Raw genomic sequence first — 16610 nt, forward strand, 5'->3', positions numbered from 1 at the left:
AACCCATCTCCCTGCAAGCCAATCTCTTTTCTCTAATTCCCTCTTCACCGTATTTCTGGTTATTTTCCTCAGGTGGAGGAGAGAGGCTCCCCTTCTCCTTCTCAGAATGTTCAAGTGCATCCGTTTTCTACAGAAGGGAGGGAAACGTCTCTGCATCTCACTCGAGGCATCCATCTTCACCACCGCCTACCAGTCATCTTTCAGTTGATCTCGTGGTACATTTTGCGCATCTGTCACACACGCTGCCTTCACACCCAGCTTTCCCACAAACACACTGCCAGGCACCCCCTGCTACCATGGCCTGTTCGTGGTGTTTTCTTCACTCTGAAATCTCTGTCCTTTTATTTTCTGACCACAGACCCTGGAATACTTCCAGGCTCAGTCCAAATGCCACCCTTCGGAGCCACTCTCCCTAAAGCTCCCAATTGGAAATAAAGGCTCCATTCTTCTGCCAGCTCTTCAGCATTTAACCTGTAAGTGTCGAAGTGCACTTAACTGCCTCTCTCCACAGCCAGCGTGTTTAATGATGCCTGTCTTCCCCACAAAGCTATAGCCCCAGAGGTCAAGAACCATGTCTCCTCAATTCCCACGTCACAATGTCCTCGTAGAGAGCGCTCTGCAGGAGCAAATGGCCCGGAACTGTTCACTGAAGAAACAGCCCAACCCGCTTTCTTATTCTTCTCTCAAGAATACACCTGGGGATGTAAGAGGACTCGGAACATTTACACACATCTTTGTGACAATGGTAAACCCCTCTCCGCTTGAGAGTCACGGAGGGGAAGGAGAAGACTTATCACAGGCGTCCGGTGCCACCTTCTCTGGCGTGTGTATCCTTTCAAGGAGCTCACATCTCCTTTTCTGTCAAGGTCCTATGGCTCAAGCATTCCTTTACTTACTATTTAAAGAGAAGATGGCTGGTTAGTTCCTGAACCTCACAGAGCACTTCCTCTGAGAGCGCTGTCTTGGCTCTCCATGTGTACTCCTCTAGCGTAAACGCAGCTACGGTAAATCCTCAAGTCACTGCAGCACCCTGAACTCGTCAGCAGCAGAGCTGCCTCCGCACCCCATGCTCTGAGGCTTCAGTCTTGAAGATCATTCAACTACCAAGAGCCTTCCTGCAACGTGATGCGCGTCAGGGCACTGTCAGTTCAAATTCCTTCATTTAAGAATCTCTTTAATTATGATGTGCAATGGCCTTGCAGTTTGCATTTTAAGAGATGGTCCATCTGGTTTGCATTAGGGTCAGCTGGCTCCCCTGATTGGGGGTAACTGCAGCCCCTGGCTGTAATTGTGTGCAGATGGGGCTCAGCCCTGGACCCTCAGCTCTCACGTCAGTCCTTTCACAGTCCTCGCGAGCTCACCCAGCATCCCGGCTGCATAACCAGATGCAGAGGATGGATCTGTCCTCAGTGTGGTTTTTATTACGTAAATGACTAGGATCTTTCTTTTTTAGTATTTTTGAACGTATTAGTCATCTGAAATCTAAACTATTCTGTTAAAAACTTCAAAAATGCTATCATATAACATCCCACAATATATGACAATATCAGTGCATTTTTTTTTTCTTTAAAACATAACAAGTATTTTGGTGAAATCAAAGGAACAGAAACCCAACGCTTCAAAAAATGTTGAAACTATATGATAGAAAACTCAATAAAGACAGACCATCAGCAGTTGCAAATAACCATAAGACCTGACTATTCATATAAATATACTTGTCACAAGTCTAGGTATGAAAATGCAGCAAGATATTGTGTTCCGGGCTTTCCTGGTGGCACAGTGATTAAGAATCCGACTGCCAATGCAGAGGACACGGGTCCGAGCCCTGGTCCGGGAAGATCCCACATGCCGCGGAGCAGCTAAGCCTGTGAGCCACAACTACTGGAGCCCAAGCACCACAACCACTGAAGCCTGCATGCCTAGAGCCTGTGCTCCGCAACAAGAAGCCACCACAATGAGAAGCCCATGCACTGCAACGAAGAGTAGCCCCTACTCGCCGCAACTAGAGAAAGCCCACACACAGCAACAAAGACCCAACGCAGCCAAAAATAAATAAAATAAAATAAAATAAAAATAAAAATAAAAAAAGATATTGTGGGGCTGCTTCCCTGGGGGTGCAGTGGTTAAGAATCCACCTGCCAACTCAGGGGACACAGGTTCGAGCCCTGGTCCGGGAAGATTCCACATGCCGTGGAGCAACCAAGCCCGTGCGCCACAACTACTGAGTCTGTGCTCTAGAGCCCGTGAGCCACAACTTCTGAGCCCACGTGCCACAACTACTGAAGCCCACACGCCCTGGAGCCCGTGCCCCGCAACAAGAGAAGCCACCGCAATGAGAAGCCCGTGCACCGCAACGAAGAGTAGCCCCCGCTCACCGCAACTAGAGAAAGCCCACGCGCAGCAATGAAGACCCAGCGCAGCCAAAAATAAATAAATAAAATAAATTAAAAAAAAAAAAAGATACTGTGTTCCAGGGATAATATCTCTCATAAAGACAACTGTACTCAAGGAATTTGTGTTTACATCACATTAAGGCACTCAGTCACTATATTCAAAATGCGAAAAGTTAATTTGTGAAAAGCGGCCCATCTCTAAAACCCTGAGGTTTATATATTTCAAATACTAAGAGATTCATGGAAATAGTAAATCAACTCCATCATCACATCAGATCTTTTTGGGAAGAAACAAACTGATATAGGATTAATTCCTGGTTAGCACCTGGTAAAGAAAAATGAGTACTGTGTCACGGCCACCTACCTAACTGAAGGCCACAAACTACTCTGAATCTTTACATTTGGAAAACAAGTTCAGCTTTTCTCTTTCCCTCCCCAAACCAAGTGTCCCAGTTGGGAGTGAGGAGAGGCAGTAAGATACTAAAGCATCACCTCTAGACAGAGGACAGTCCAACTAAGCTGTAAACCAGACCTGAAATAGGGGAGGATCAAAGGAAAACCAGTGCCCCAACGAACCGGAGCTTGTGTTTCACCCATAGAAGACCAGCTTGTGAATTTCCCACAATCTCACAAAGGTGTGCGTGTCAGAGACTAGCACCTTCGAGGCTGGTTTACCCACAGTAACATGGTCAAGTCTTCCAGGGGGCTGCTTCTAATAGTCTTTACTTGAAGGGTGAAGGAAAAGCTCTCTTTTGTTTTCCTTTGTTTCAAACCCTAACACCAGTCTGTAAAGTTAACTCAGGCGTCAGCCAAGGACAGGTCTCACAGCATAACCCAAATTAGATGCGCAAATGTAATGCAGGACATTCTGTTGATCATTTTTTCAAAACACACAGTGTTTTGAAAAACTCAAGTTTCCAGCATATAAAGCCTTCGAAGGTATGAAATCAGCCCACACCCCATCTTCCTTTCTACAAAAGTGGACCAGACAGAAAGGATATATGTGTTTCCATGTATTTTAAAAATTTTTCATTAACTCAATAAGCGATAAAAGGAAAAACAGGACAGCGGATGGCACACAGCAATTTATGGCACAAGTTAAGAAAGTGATTGGCCCACTTCAGTGAGTGTGTGCGTATGACCACCTGGACGAGGAACTGCTGGGCCGGGTGAAGGTCGGTGTCCTTTGATTTTGCACCCCGGTGCTCACCCAGTACAGGTCATAAGCAATGGCAGGCGCTCCTCATAACTCCCAACACACAGTCAGCAATTACTAAGTGAGCTGAAATGTGTCAGTACTCGTAGACCCAGGTGACATCAGTCCCTTTTAAACTCAAAATGGGGGAGACATTGAGAAAATGCCCTTTGGGATTTCCTATGAGATGACATTTCAGTGAGAAGATAATGAATGAGTGAAATGGACATGAGGAACTTACAGGTTTGCCCAAGAGAATTTGGTTCTTCACGAGGTATATACTCTGTATCTAATTTAAATATTACAACTCCACAAATTAGTTGGAAATTAAGTTCAAAGAAAAGAAGCTCCATGTTATTTATGAGCCTAAAAAATACTGATAAATCAGGGATTGTATTCGATTTAATCTATTTGATCTTGATCTGTCTTTTACTTGAGCTATAATATAATAATACCGGGGTGCCCAAAGAGGGCTTGAAGTTTAGGGTCCTATTCCAGTAGCTGGAGAGAGTCAAAATAAATATGACAGGAGAGCTGGCCCGGGTGGGAACAGGCATTAGCTGCACTGCTGCCGCCAACCACGGGGTCCCCTCAGAGGCGGCCTCCGACCTCAGCCTCCGCACTTGTGAACTGACAGCGGGGCTGGTCCAGCTCAGCCAGCGGTGGAGCTCCCTCTTCCTAAGGAAAGTGCCTGCACAGACCTAGCGTGAGCAGAGACAGGCAGGCAAGCTCATTTCCCAGGGGTCGTTTTGGGGCACTAAGAGGGCACTTACGAAGGTGAGAAAGACAGTGACAGCTGGGCCCCCAAAGATTGTCAGGTTGATTTGCACGCACGTCGTCTGGCTGGATACATGTTTTTCTCCTCACAAAGCCAAGCGCTGGGTCAGGAAGGACCCTTTCCCAGAGAGGCTGGGGCCATCAGCACCAGAACCCTCTTTTGATTACTGTCAGATGCTCCCAGGACATGGAAGCCAGCCTTCATTCAGAGAGCAAGGAAAAAAACCTCTAGGTAGTGTGTGTGTATATATATATTTTTTTTTTCAAAATAATACTATTTTATCCTTGTGTTCATTATGCAAAAGTCATTGTCAGGTCAAGAGAGTCTTTTTATTCTATTTGTGGTTAGCCCTCCATGAATTGCCTCTGTCCACAAACACCCAGGTCAAGACTTACTTGTAGTAGAAAGGTGACCTCAGCCCTTGAAAAAAGCCCATCGTATTAAGTTTAAATTGCAGGTATCTTTCAATCATTAATCATTTATCCTGGCCCTTTATAGAATATTTCCCTTATTCTCGGTGAACCAGGCATACTTGAAATTCATACTGACACTTCACTGCTTTCACATGAAAAGCATATTTTAATTTATATTGAGTCCTTTAACTGCCTTACTTTTAACACAAAAAAGGTTTTACAAATGGGTTTTCAACAATCATTCTAAAAGCATCCTATTTTTATGGTAAATGCTGATACTTAAATAGCAAATGATCTGTAATAACAGAACAGGTTTCATAATAGTAGACTTTTAAAAAATTAAATGGTGTTAGATTGGGCAGAAGTGATTTTACGTAGTTTATAATAAAAGGCATGGAAACAATAAAACTTTAAATACATTAAGGAAACGTCAGTCTGTTAAGAAAGGGAAAGCAGCAATTATTTTGAATTTGAGACAGTATTTGTGCCAGGTTTCCAAGGATCTTAGGGGAAAAAAATAGAAAACTGGATGGAGTCCATAGATTTCAGATAAGAGTATTTCCAAGTGGCAGCTGGAGAAGGATGGCGCAGGTATGTGACTTCTGGGAGACCTGAATTGTTATAAGCCTAAGAATGGACTTCTGAAAATAGTCAACGAGCCCATAATTCAGAACCGGCATTGCAACAACATACACTTGATGCGTGAGAGGGAAAGTGAGAGAGAGCAAAAGAGATTTCTCTTTCTACTTATAATGAACAATGCCTAGTGACTGATTCTATTTTTCTCTTCAAATTAGACCCAAAAAAGTAACGAAATGTTATGTCTCCCGTAGTATACTTTTTGGCATGCCAAACTGTACATAATACAAGAGCATCGGTTTAACACACAAGAACTCTGTCACACTTACAGAAAGAGGCACGTAACAGCATAAAGGAGTTAAGTGCTCTAGAAACTGCCTATGGATGTAAACTGTTACATCGGCTAAATTGTTTGATAACTTGCATCCCTGTCTTTTGGAAGAGGGCAATTCCTCCATCTGGGAACTTAAGATACTAATCAAAATATTTAAAGTTCCCTGCAAGCACACTTCTGTTCTTGGATTATGCCAACAGAAAACCCACAATACTCATGCGTCTATTATGCCTTTCTCAGCTGGGCCCCGTCGCCAGCCTATTTTCCAAGGATTTGAATACAGTTACTCCAAGGTAGCCAGTGGAGCTTCATTCATTTACTCATGTTGGAGAAAAACACAAAAAAAGTCCCTGAATTGATGGTGGCCTTCCTACATGTTAACTTCTAAAAGAATTCATATGATACAGCCATTATTTTATAATAACTTTAAATGGAGCATAATCTATAAAAATACTGAGCCACGATATTGTACACCTGAAACTAGTACTGTAAATCAACCGTACTTCAATAAAAAAATAAGAAGAATTCCCATGAAGGATTTACTCCACCCCAATATGAGTTCACTGGGGCTGATTTCTACGGTCCAGTAAGTATTTTCAGATGTTTGTATGTGGCACAAGGTAAATTTTCTTACAGTTCTCTCTTTCCTTCCAAGTCACATCTTTGACACCCTCCCTCACACGCACACAAACCCCCCTGTGGCCCTGGAGGTCCCCTCACCTACTCCGCTCTGCTCCTTACCTTTGTACAGAGTCTTGGGCACCTGGCAGGTGTGTCCACATCCATTGGAACAACACTTCTTAACCCCAGAGCACTCATTGTCCGCTTCACAGCTTTCGACACAGGCGGCGGCAAAGCCGCTGGCTTTCTCGGGAGCTGGGCAATCCCCCTGCTTTACCGACAGGATGTACTTGAGGAACTCACAGCTGGTCAGGCATTCATAGTTCTTCTTGGGGAACAGAGGCTGGGAGAGAATAGAAAAAAAATTCTCCCGTTAAAGACACATGGAGTCTGATTTCCAAGACATCGGAAAGGCAGGTCAAAATTCTTACTCCATCAAATTCGCCCTTGAATTGTTTACAAGGTAAACGTACTTGCTTTCTTTCCCCCTAAAGAAGTGATCTTTTATGCTAATTTTTTAAAGGACTATGACCCATGACTTAGAGCTTTATTTTACATGCAACAGATACACATCAATTACACATACACGCACTCACAGATGATTGTTACATTCTCAGTTCTGATATTGTAAATTTAACGTACATCGAGACATCAATACTCTGACAGTTAAATACCAGGGAAAAATTTCACACTCTTAATTTAATTACCAAAGGTGGAAAACTAGGAACAGTAGCTAGAAAAAGCATAATTTCAAGGTTTGAATTAGAATTGTAGGTGAGAATAAAATTGATTGTTAATAATCATATATAGGGCTTCCCTGGTGGTGCAGTGGTTAGGAATCCGCCTGCCAATGCAGGGGACACGGGTTCGAGCCCTGCTCCGGGAAGATCCCACATGCCACGGAGCACCTAAGCCCTGCGCCACTACTGAGCCTGCGCTCTAGAGCCCACGAGCCACAACTACTGAAGCCCACGTGCCACAACTACTGAAGCCCATGCGCCTAGAGCCCGTGCTCCTGCACCAAGAGAAGCCACGGCAACGAGAAGCCTGCACACGGCAACGAGAAGCCTGCACACCGCAGCGAAGACCCAACACAGCCAAAAAAAATTAATTCATTCATTTTTTTTTAAAAAACAAAGTTTAAAAAAAATTTTTTTAATTAATGATATATAAAATTTGAAAATAACATGAATTGACTGGATTAAAACAGTGTCTCAATTCAAGAACTTTCCAGGTAAAACAGAAGAAAGGTCATGCTTTCAATACTGACATACCACAAATCTGTAGCTAGTTAATTTAAAAAAAAAAAACAATTTTATAAACATTTAAAGCATCATCAGTTCTTAAGGCTTTTCTCTCTTATTCAATTTCACAGCTCATTTTTCTGTTAGCTGCTAGATGTGTTTTACTTCATTGGTTTTTGAAGTTCTAAATTCAGGTCCAAATCTAAGTTAGGAATCAAAGAAGCATGTGAAAGGATCTGGAACAATTATAGAGTTTTGGCCAGCTTTCCTCTTTCAACAAAATGTATACATTACATGCACTGAAAGAAAATACTTAAGTTACTAAAATCATTGGCCCCTGCCACACCGGCTGAGATTTGCAAGTAGACATAATTTTATTAAATCTGGCAAGTGTTTACTGCTTGCTAAGTTAGCAATCACAGGGACTTAGTTTGCACTATGCATAATCAAATCAACTCATGGCAAACTTCTTCACACATGAAAACGGAGTATAACTTGGGGATCAGATAACAAAGTAAGGGCTGTCTGTTCATATGACTCTAATCATCTTCATGCCAACCGCCACACCCTTGAACTGGGAGGGATAGGAAAGCAGGAGCTGCTATCTCCTCCCCTTACTGATTTACTCACCGAGCTAACGGGCCAGAATTAAAAACACTGGAGGAGACAGATCTGCAACATTTGTTCCCACTGAGTGTAAAAGAAGAATGATCATAATTAGCACAATAATTTGGATCTTCCAGTTGATGTAGGGTTGTTCTGTACAATTCTTTTCCTTTTGGCTATGGATTCAAAAATGTGATTTTTTTGGGGGGTGGGGTGGGTATTTTGAGGTCCATGGAAACAAATCGGGAACCAAAGAAAGTTCCTCTCTGCACTGGAGCTTTCTAGACTGGTCCCTGAGCTTGCAGTGTTCCAGATGACATTATGAATATTACATTAGATTGTGTACACGGAGAACTAGGCAGTGCTGTACCAAGTTAGCTCCCAACAGCTACTCAACAGGACTGGACTCATGGATGTATCTTTTCTTTTCCCACTGCTACATGTTTCCTGTTTAACATTTCCAAATTCTTCTGTTATTCTGATCATAACGTTACAAGAGCCAAAGACAGAGAGCTAGCTGGCTCGGTTTCTCCTACGGCGTGACCATCCACAAGTCTCCAACATGCCCCCACCAGGCCCAGCACTGAAATCTGCAAGGAGGGAACTGGGCCCCCTTGGAATTTATAAGAAAGAAATAGTCTTCAGTCCTTGAACTTAAATGAAGATCATCTTACAAATACGTGGATTTGGTACAGTAATCTTATAGAGGCGTTCTACTTAACTGATCTATTGTTCAGCTCTACTGAAGGCAAATTTTGATGTTCTCTATCAATTATCCTGGATAATCCTCTTGCATTAGGTTGAAAAATATTAATGGTCTGAATATAAATTAGAGAACATATGGTATCTGTACACAAGGTCTCTCCCCATGTCTTTAATCATTGCTTAATGAGAATTTACCATTGAATGGAATAAGGACAAAAATGCTCATAGGTGATAGAAAATGATGTGTGAACATTAGTACTCTAGATATAAAGAAAATGTGTAAATTGGTCCCCTGATCACCAGTTGGAAATCCTGTGAGCAAAAGATCATTTGGGTGCAGGAGAAGAAACATCTGACCTTTAAGCGTGTCATATTTCTTGTGCCATTACCAGTTAATCACTCATAGACTTGTCAGGAGGGATGTGAACATTTTAGCAAAGGTGCGGGTTACCCAAATCACAAGGAACGTCATGCCCCTCAACTTCACAGAAATGAAAACACACGTGACAACAACAGATGCATCTACTAAAAGCTGCATTTCTTGTTTATACAACTGCATCCAGTCTGTTAAGGCAAATTATGAATTATAAAACTATGTAACTACAATTCCTTTATAAAACTATTCATATGGATAATTTCACACAAATAACCATTTCGCCAGGTCACTGGCTCAAGTTTAAAATTTGGAGAAAACGTAGTTACTATGTGATTAATTTTTACTTGTTTTTTTTGTTTTTTTCTGCCCTGTCCATATGCAAAAATAAGAGCGGAATAGTCTTCAAAGATCATGTATTTTTCTAGAGTAGTCAGTGCCTAAAGGATGTCATTATGCATCCAAAGACAGGCTCAAAAAAAGCAAAGAGGTGAAGGAAAATGCCCTTGGGCATTCCCTGCATTAAGGGGAAACTCCTCCATATTTTAATTAACATTCTACACAATATTAATAAATTCTTATAAATCTCTCCTACATCCCATCTCTTAGCCCAAAACTAAAATGTGTTTTCAGTGCCTCACCTGGGCAACACACTAAGCTCATCTTTCTTGTGGCAAATGGTAAAAACAAAATGAAATACTAACAATAGTAACTAACTGTTCTTGGATGCTTTTAAAAAAGATACTATTATCTTCATTTTGTTTGGTGTAAAATGCAAGGTATTGCACAATAATTTATTGCACAATCATGGAATGATGAACACAAACACATCAAATTCAGTAACATATACTAATACGTTAGAAATCATATAAATATGAGGCCTCAGATGTGGAGAAAACTCTGCATTTGGTGTCTGGTTCAATTCACCAGAACTGCACATGTGCCCAATCCCAATACACAGCCTTGGCAAAGAGCCAGGGCCTGGGGGCTCTCTCCTGGCTCCAGCCAACACACAGGCGTGCAACCTTCAGTGTGGACCCCTCAAATGAGTTCTCCACCATCATCACCACCATCCCCGCCACCCTCACCAGTGGTAGGTCATCGCTAACAGCTGCCGAGGGTCTCCCACCCCGTCACCTCTACCAGCTGCTTCCCTAGCTCACCCCACGTACTCCTCCCCAGGCCCTACAGCCAGGATTATTTCCATTTCACAAATGAGCAGACAGAAGCTCGGGGAGGTTGTAATTTATCCAAAATCACAAACAAGTAAGAGTGTGCGCCAGTGTTTATCTAAGGGCTGCCCCGTATCTCAGGGTAAAATTAGAAGATGGCTAAGCCAGTGGCTTTCAACTTGCTTCCCTACTAGGATCACCTGGGGGCTTCTAGCACTCCGGAAATATCCAGGACTAGAGCAGAGGGGGAAAATGCGCACCGGTGCCCAAACACACACACTTATATACCTGTATATATGTAAATCATATATATATATATATATATATATATATATATATATATATATATATATATATATATATATATATATATATATATATATATATAAATTAAAAGGTCAGCTATAGTCCAGGAATACTGATAAGAATGAACAACACTGAGACATAGCTTGCACTACTGAACTTCTAGGATAAAAATGTAATTTTTCAGGCATCCAGGTAGAAAAGGCAAGTTGATTATGATGGAGAAAATAAGGTTTCTCCCAGGTTAATTTGTCTCTATAAAATTTAATGTGTAACGGCAATACAGCAATGGCTATATAATACTAAAGAATATATATATATATATATATATAATCAGCTAAGTTGTTATTCAGATAAACATGTGACAGCAATATTCTCAAAGACATAAAGACTCAGAGAATATAACACTCATGAGCCTTTCTTGCAAAACTATGCAACGGTAAAATTCAGCTGTTCCACAAGTTCACAGAAATAAAGGGTAGATGAGCTAGCACAGCGCCCCCTGAAAAAAATATAAAGCGTATACTTACATATTGTGTGAGAAAAAAAGTTTGTGCAAACCCATTTGGACATCAGGTATGACAGTAGGCAGAGCCAGTCATGAATAATCTCAAAGAAAATGGTATCTTTTAAAAGACACTGAGACATGATCAAATTTAGAAAGCCAAAAATAAAGAAATTAGCATAAAAGAATTACTAATCATTTTGTCATCCACATAAATATAAAACTAAAATAGAAAAAAGTAGGAATTGCAGTTTAAAAAGATAACTTGATATAATAAAATTAAAAGAATATGTCTTAAAAAACCGGTAGGTCAGAAGGAATGGAGCAAGAAATCCTGAACTTAATTTTAGGACATCCGTATTCAGGGCTATGATGTACTGCAGCAAAAGGATGCAGAGCAAAATTAGCCAAAGAGAAAAGGCCTATGGGGAGAAGTCCAGAGGAAACCAGGTGCAAACTTTCCCAGTGGAGTCACACAGGATGCATTAAATTCCTCCAGCCACGAGTTGTAACAACACGTGTGAAATGCTGTCAGCCAGAGAAGTCCAGGGGAGACTTGAAGCCCAGAGATTTTCTGGGGGGCTGGTCACCTAGGCACCTCCTGCGTAGCATGTACCAAAACCCAGACTCCCAGAAGGAAACAGGTGTCAATACTTTAGGAACAGTGATATTGGTCTGTAGTTTTCTTTTTGTGTGACATCTTTGTCTGGTTTTGGTATCAGGGTGATGGTGGCCTCGTAGAATGAGTTTGGGAGTGTTCCTCCCTCTGCTATATTTTGGAAGAGTTTGACAAGGATAGGTGTTAGCTCTTCTCTAAATGTTTGATAGAATTCGCCTGTGAAGCCATCTGGTCCTGGACTTTTGTTTCTTGGAAGATTTTTAATCACAGTTTCAATTTCAGTGCTTGTGATTCGCCTGTTTATATTTTCTATTTCTTCCTGGTTCAGTCTCGGGAGGTTGTGCTTTTCTAAGAATCTGTCCATTTCTTCCAGGTTGTCCATTTTATTGGCATATAGTTGCTTGTAGTAATCTTTCATGATCCTTTGTATTTCTGCAGTGTCAGTTGTTCCTTCTTCTCTTTCATTTCTAATTCTACTGATCTGAGTCTTCTCCCTTTTTTTTTCTTGATACAGACCAATATCACTGATGAACACAGATGCAAAAATCCTCAACAAAATACTAGTAAACAGAATCCAACAACACATTAAAAGGATCATACACATAGTCAAGTGGGCTTTATTCCAAGAATGCAAGGATTCTTCAATATATGCAAATCAACCAACGTGATACACCATATTAACAAATTGAAGGAGAAAAACCATATGATCATCTCAATAGGTGCAGAAAAAGCTTTCGACAAAATTCAACACCCATTTATGACAAAAACTCTCCAGAAAGCAGGCATAGAGGGAACTTACCGCAACGTGATAAAGGCCATATATGACAAACCCACAGCCAACATCATTCTCAGTGGTGAAAAACTGAAACCATTTCCACTAAGATCAGGAACAAGACAAGTTTGCTCACTCTCACCACTATTATTCAACATAGTTTTGGAAATTTTGGCCATAGCAATCAGAGAAGGAAAAGAAATAAAAGGAATCCAAATCGGAAAAGAAAAAGTAAAACTGTCACTGTTTGCAGATGACATGATACTACACACAGAGAATCCTAAAGATGCTACCAGAAAACTATTAGAGCAATCAATGAATTTGGTAAAGTAGCAGGATATAAAATTAATGCACAGAAATCTCTTGCATTCCTATATACTAATGATGAAAAATCTGAAAGAGAAATTAAGGAAACACTCCCATTTACCATTACCAAAAAAAGAATAAAATACCTAGGAATAAACCTACCTAAGGAGACAAAAGACCTGTATGCAGAAAACTATAAGACACTGATGAAAGAAATTAAACATGATACAAACAGATGGAGAGATATATCATGTTCTTGGATTAGGAGAGTCAACATTGCAAAAATGACTCTACTACCCAAAGCAATCTACAGATTCAATGCAATGCCTATCAAACTACCACTGGCATATTTCACAGAACTAGAACAAAAAATTTCACAATTTGTATGGAAACACAAAAGACCTCGAATAGCCAAAGCAATCTTGAGAAAGAAAAACAGAGCTGGAGGAATCAGGCTCCCTGACTTCAGACTATACTATAAAGCTACAGTAATCAAGACAGTATAGTACTGGCACAAAAACAGAAGTATAGATCAATGCAACAGGATAGAAAGCCAAGAGATAAACCCACACACTTATGGTCACCTTATCTTTGATAAAGGAGGCAAGAATATACAATGGAGAAAAGACAGCCTCTTCAGTAAGTGGTGCTGGGAAAACTGGACAGCTACATGTAAGAGAATGAAATTAGAACACTCCCTAACACCATACACAAAAATAAACTCAAAATGGATTAAAGACCTAAATGTAAGGCAAGACACTATACAACTCTTAGAGGAAAACATAGGCAGAACACTCTATGACATAGATCAGAGCAAGATCCTTTTTGACCCACCTCCTAGAGTAATGGAAATAAAAACAAAAATAAACAGATGGGACCTAACGAAACTTCAAAGCTTTTGCACAGCAAAGGAAACCATAAACAAGACGAAAAGACCACCCTCAGAATGGGAGAAAATATTTGCCAATGAAGCAACTGACAAAGGATTAATCTCCAAAATATACAGGCAGCTCATGCAGCTCAATATCAAAAAAAACAAAACAACCCAATCCAAAAATGGGCAGAAGATCTAAATAGACATTTCTCCAAAGCAGATATACAGATTGCCAACAAACACATGAAAGGATGCTCAACATCATTAAGCATTAGAGAAATGCAAATCAAAACTACAATGAGAGATCATCTCACACCGGTCAGAATGGCCATCATCAAAAAATCTACAAACAAGAAATGCTGGAGAGGGTGTGGAGAAAAGGGAACCCTCTTGCACTGTTGGTGGGAATGTAAATTGATAACAGCCACTATGAAGAACAGTATGGAGGTTCCTTAAAAAACTAAAAATAGAACTACCATACGACCCAGCAATCCCACTACTGGGCATATACCCAGAGAAAACCATAATTCAAGAAGACACATGCACCCCAATGTTCACTGCAGCATTATTTACAGTAGCCAGGACATGGAAGCAACCTAAGTGTCCATCATCGGATGAATGGATAAAGAAGATGTGGCACATATATACAATGGAATATGACTCAGCCATAAAAAGAAACGAAATTGAGTTATTTGTAGTGAGGTGGATGGAGTTAGAGTCTGTCATACAGAGTGAAGTAAGTCAGAAAGAGAAAAACAAATACTGTATGCTAACACATATATATGGAATCTAAAAAAAAAAAAAAGTTCTGAAGAACCTAGGGGCAGGACAGGAATAAAGATGCAGATGTAGAGAATGGACTTGAGGACACGGGGAGGGGGAAGGGTAAGCTGGCACGAAGTGAGAGAGTGGCATGGACATATACACTACCAAATGTAAATGTAAAATAGATAGCTAGTGGGAAGCAGCTGCATATCACAGGGAGATCAGCTTGGTGCTTTGTGTCCACCTAGAGGGGTGGGATAGGGAGGGTGGGAGGGAGACGCAAGAGGGAGGAGATATGGGAATATATGTATATGTACAGCTGATTCACTTTGTTATACAGCAGAAACTAACACACCATTGTAAAGCAATTATATTCCAATGAAGATGTTAAAAAATAAATAAATAAAATACGGGGATAGAAAAAAAAATAGTTTAGATCAGTGAGCCCCTCTTCTCAGTTAGGGATTGGTGGGAAAACCTCCCCCCGCCCAAGTCTAAGTTTCCAGAAGCCAGCCAAGGGCCAACCTTTTAAGCAGGAGTTTCTAAGGACAGGTTTGCTATGGTAACTCCTCTGCACAGGTGACCATGGCTATTTCCAGATGGCAGACTTTGGAGTAAAGGTTAAGTTTTAGTCTCCTGTGCAGTTTGTTATATAAATGTTTCAAGGGGCATATATAATTTCTCTAAAAAATAAAGACATTATACTGTTTAAAAAACAACCCAAACTGCCAGTTGTATCTTTCAAAGAAGGCATCTAAATGCTAAGTATGCATGAAATAGGAAAAAGCATTCTCAATTCAAATGTTTCTAATTTATGCTTGGAAATGAAATTATAATTTGCTTGGAAACTCAGTTACACATCCTAATTTATTAAATGTGATTACAGTTAATTTGGTTCCCAGGCAAACTGTAGACCTTGGCCGTGAATACTGTAAAATGAGGAGAAAATCAGAAACGTGTATCTGAAGATAGTCACTTTCCTATGAGTACACGCCCCTTTTGCTAAACTAGAGTCATCTTTACGTATGTTTATCTCAGCTTCCTCTTCCTTGGCTTTTCTATTTATTTTGAAGGCAAATGTGACACACTGTACGAGGGTATCAACCGTCAGAGTCTCCACTGGGAGCATCTCTCCAGAATCGTGCTGGAAGATCTTTGGAAGATCGCCAGGCACAAAAATAATTCCAAAAATGCAAAATTTTCAAGAGAATTAGGGACAGTTAGGACACTTGATAAACCACCATTTCCTTCTCTGCCCCCTTCGTCCTGCATTTTGTTACCAGGAGCTACCAGGCATGTCTATGAATAATTAGCCCACTGAAGCCTTTATATACTGACTCAGAAGCCAAACTGGCATTCTAGGTACTAGGAATCCACTGATGAACACAAGAAAAGCATGACAGTTATGCCCCACTATGCTCACAGTTTATGTCTCTACTAACAAACAGGTGACATCATTACGCAGTTTCATTTGTATTAAAATAGAGGTGGACACAGGAGGTAATGCAGGTACACACACGTGAGGTCAAAAGAGGATTAGACAAGGAGAAAGCTTTTAAGATAAGCTGTCAACACTTAGCAAGAGTTAAATGGGTAAGCGTGATGTGGAAGGGCAGAGGACTATCCTAGAAGGAAAGAATGACAAACACGAGGGCAGAAGCAAATACAGGGTACTCCATTCACGGCATGGCAAATACATCAGTAAGGTAGGAGCTGCAGGCTGTGGTGACAACTTTAGTGCTGCAAGTCTTGGTTTCTTCAGATGTAAAAGGGGAATAACGATAATACTTATTGTGTACTATTACCCTAGGCATTGAAGTATATTAAACACTTGGCACAGTTTCTGCCACATAATCATGCTGAAATTACTGCTAGCCCCGAAAAGAAGTATTAGAGTTTTAAAACATCATTCTAGAAATTCTACAAAAAAAAACAAAAACAAAAAAACAATGAGAAACACAAGAGGTTAATTATAGATTGCCAAAAATCCTCATATGAAAATTTTCTTTTGAGGAGGCATAAACTGTCAAGTTGTTAAATGTACATATTTACT

At 40.6% G+C, this 16610-nt stretch overlaps 1 protein-coding gene across 1 annotated transcript in view; it reads right to left on the minus strand.

Annotated features, from left to right (window-relative positions):
- Positions 1–16610, minus strand: part of ANOS1 (anosmin 1) — a 190264-nt gene that overhangs the window by 47489 nt on the left and 126165 nt on the right. The window contains exon 4 of the mRNA XM_068532437.1: positions 6434–6656. Coding sequence (XP_068388538.1) covers positions 6434–6656 — 223 coding nt within the window. The remainder of the gene's footprint in view (positions 1–6433; positions 6657–16610) is intronic.

The sequence above is a fragment of the Eschrichtius robustus genome, chromosome X (assembly GCF_028021215.1).
Source record: "Eschrichtius robustus isolate mEscRob2 chromosome X, mEscRob2.pri, whole genome shotgun sequence".
NCBI lineage: Eukaryota > Metazoa > Chordata > Mammalia > Artiodactyla > Eschrichtiidae > Eschrichtius > Eschrichtius robustus.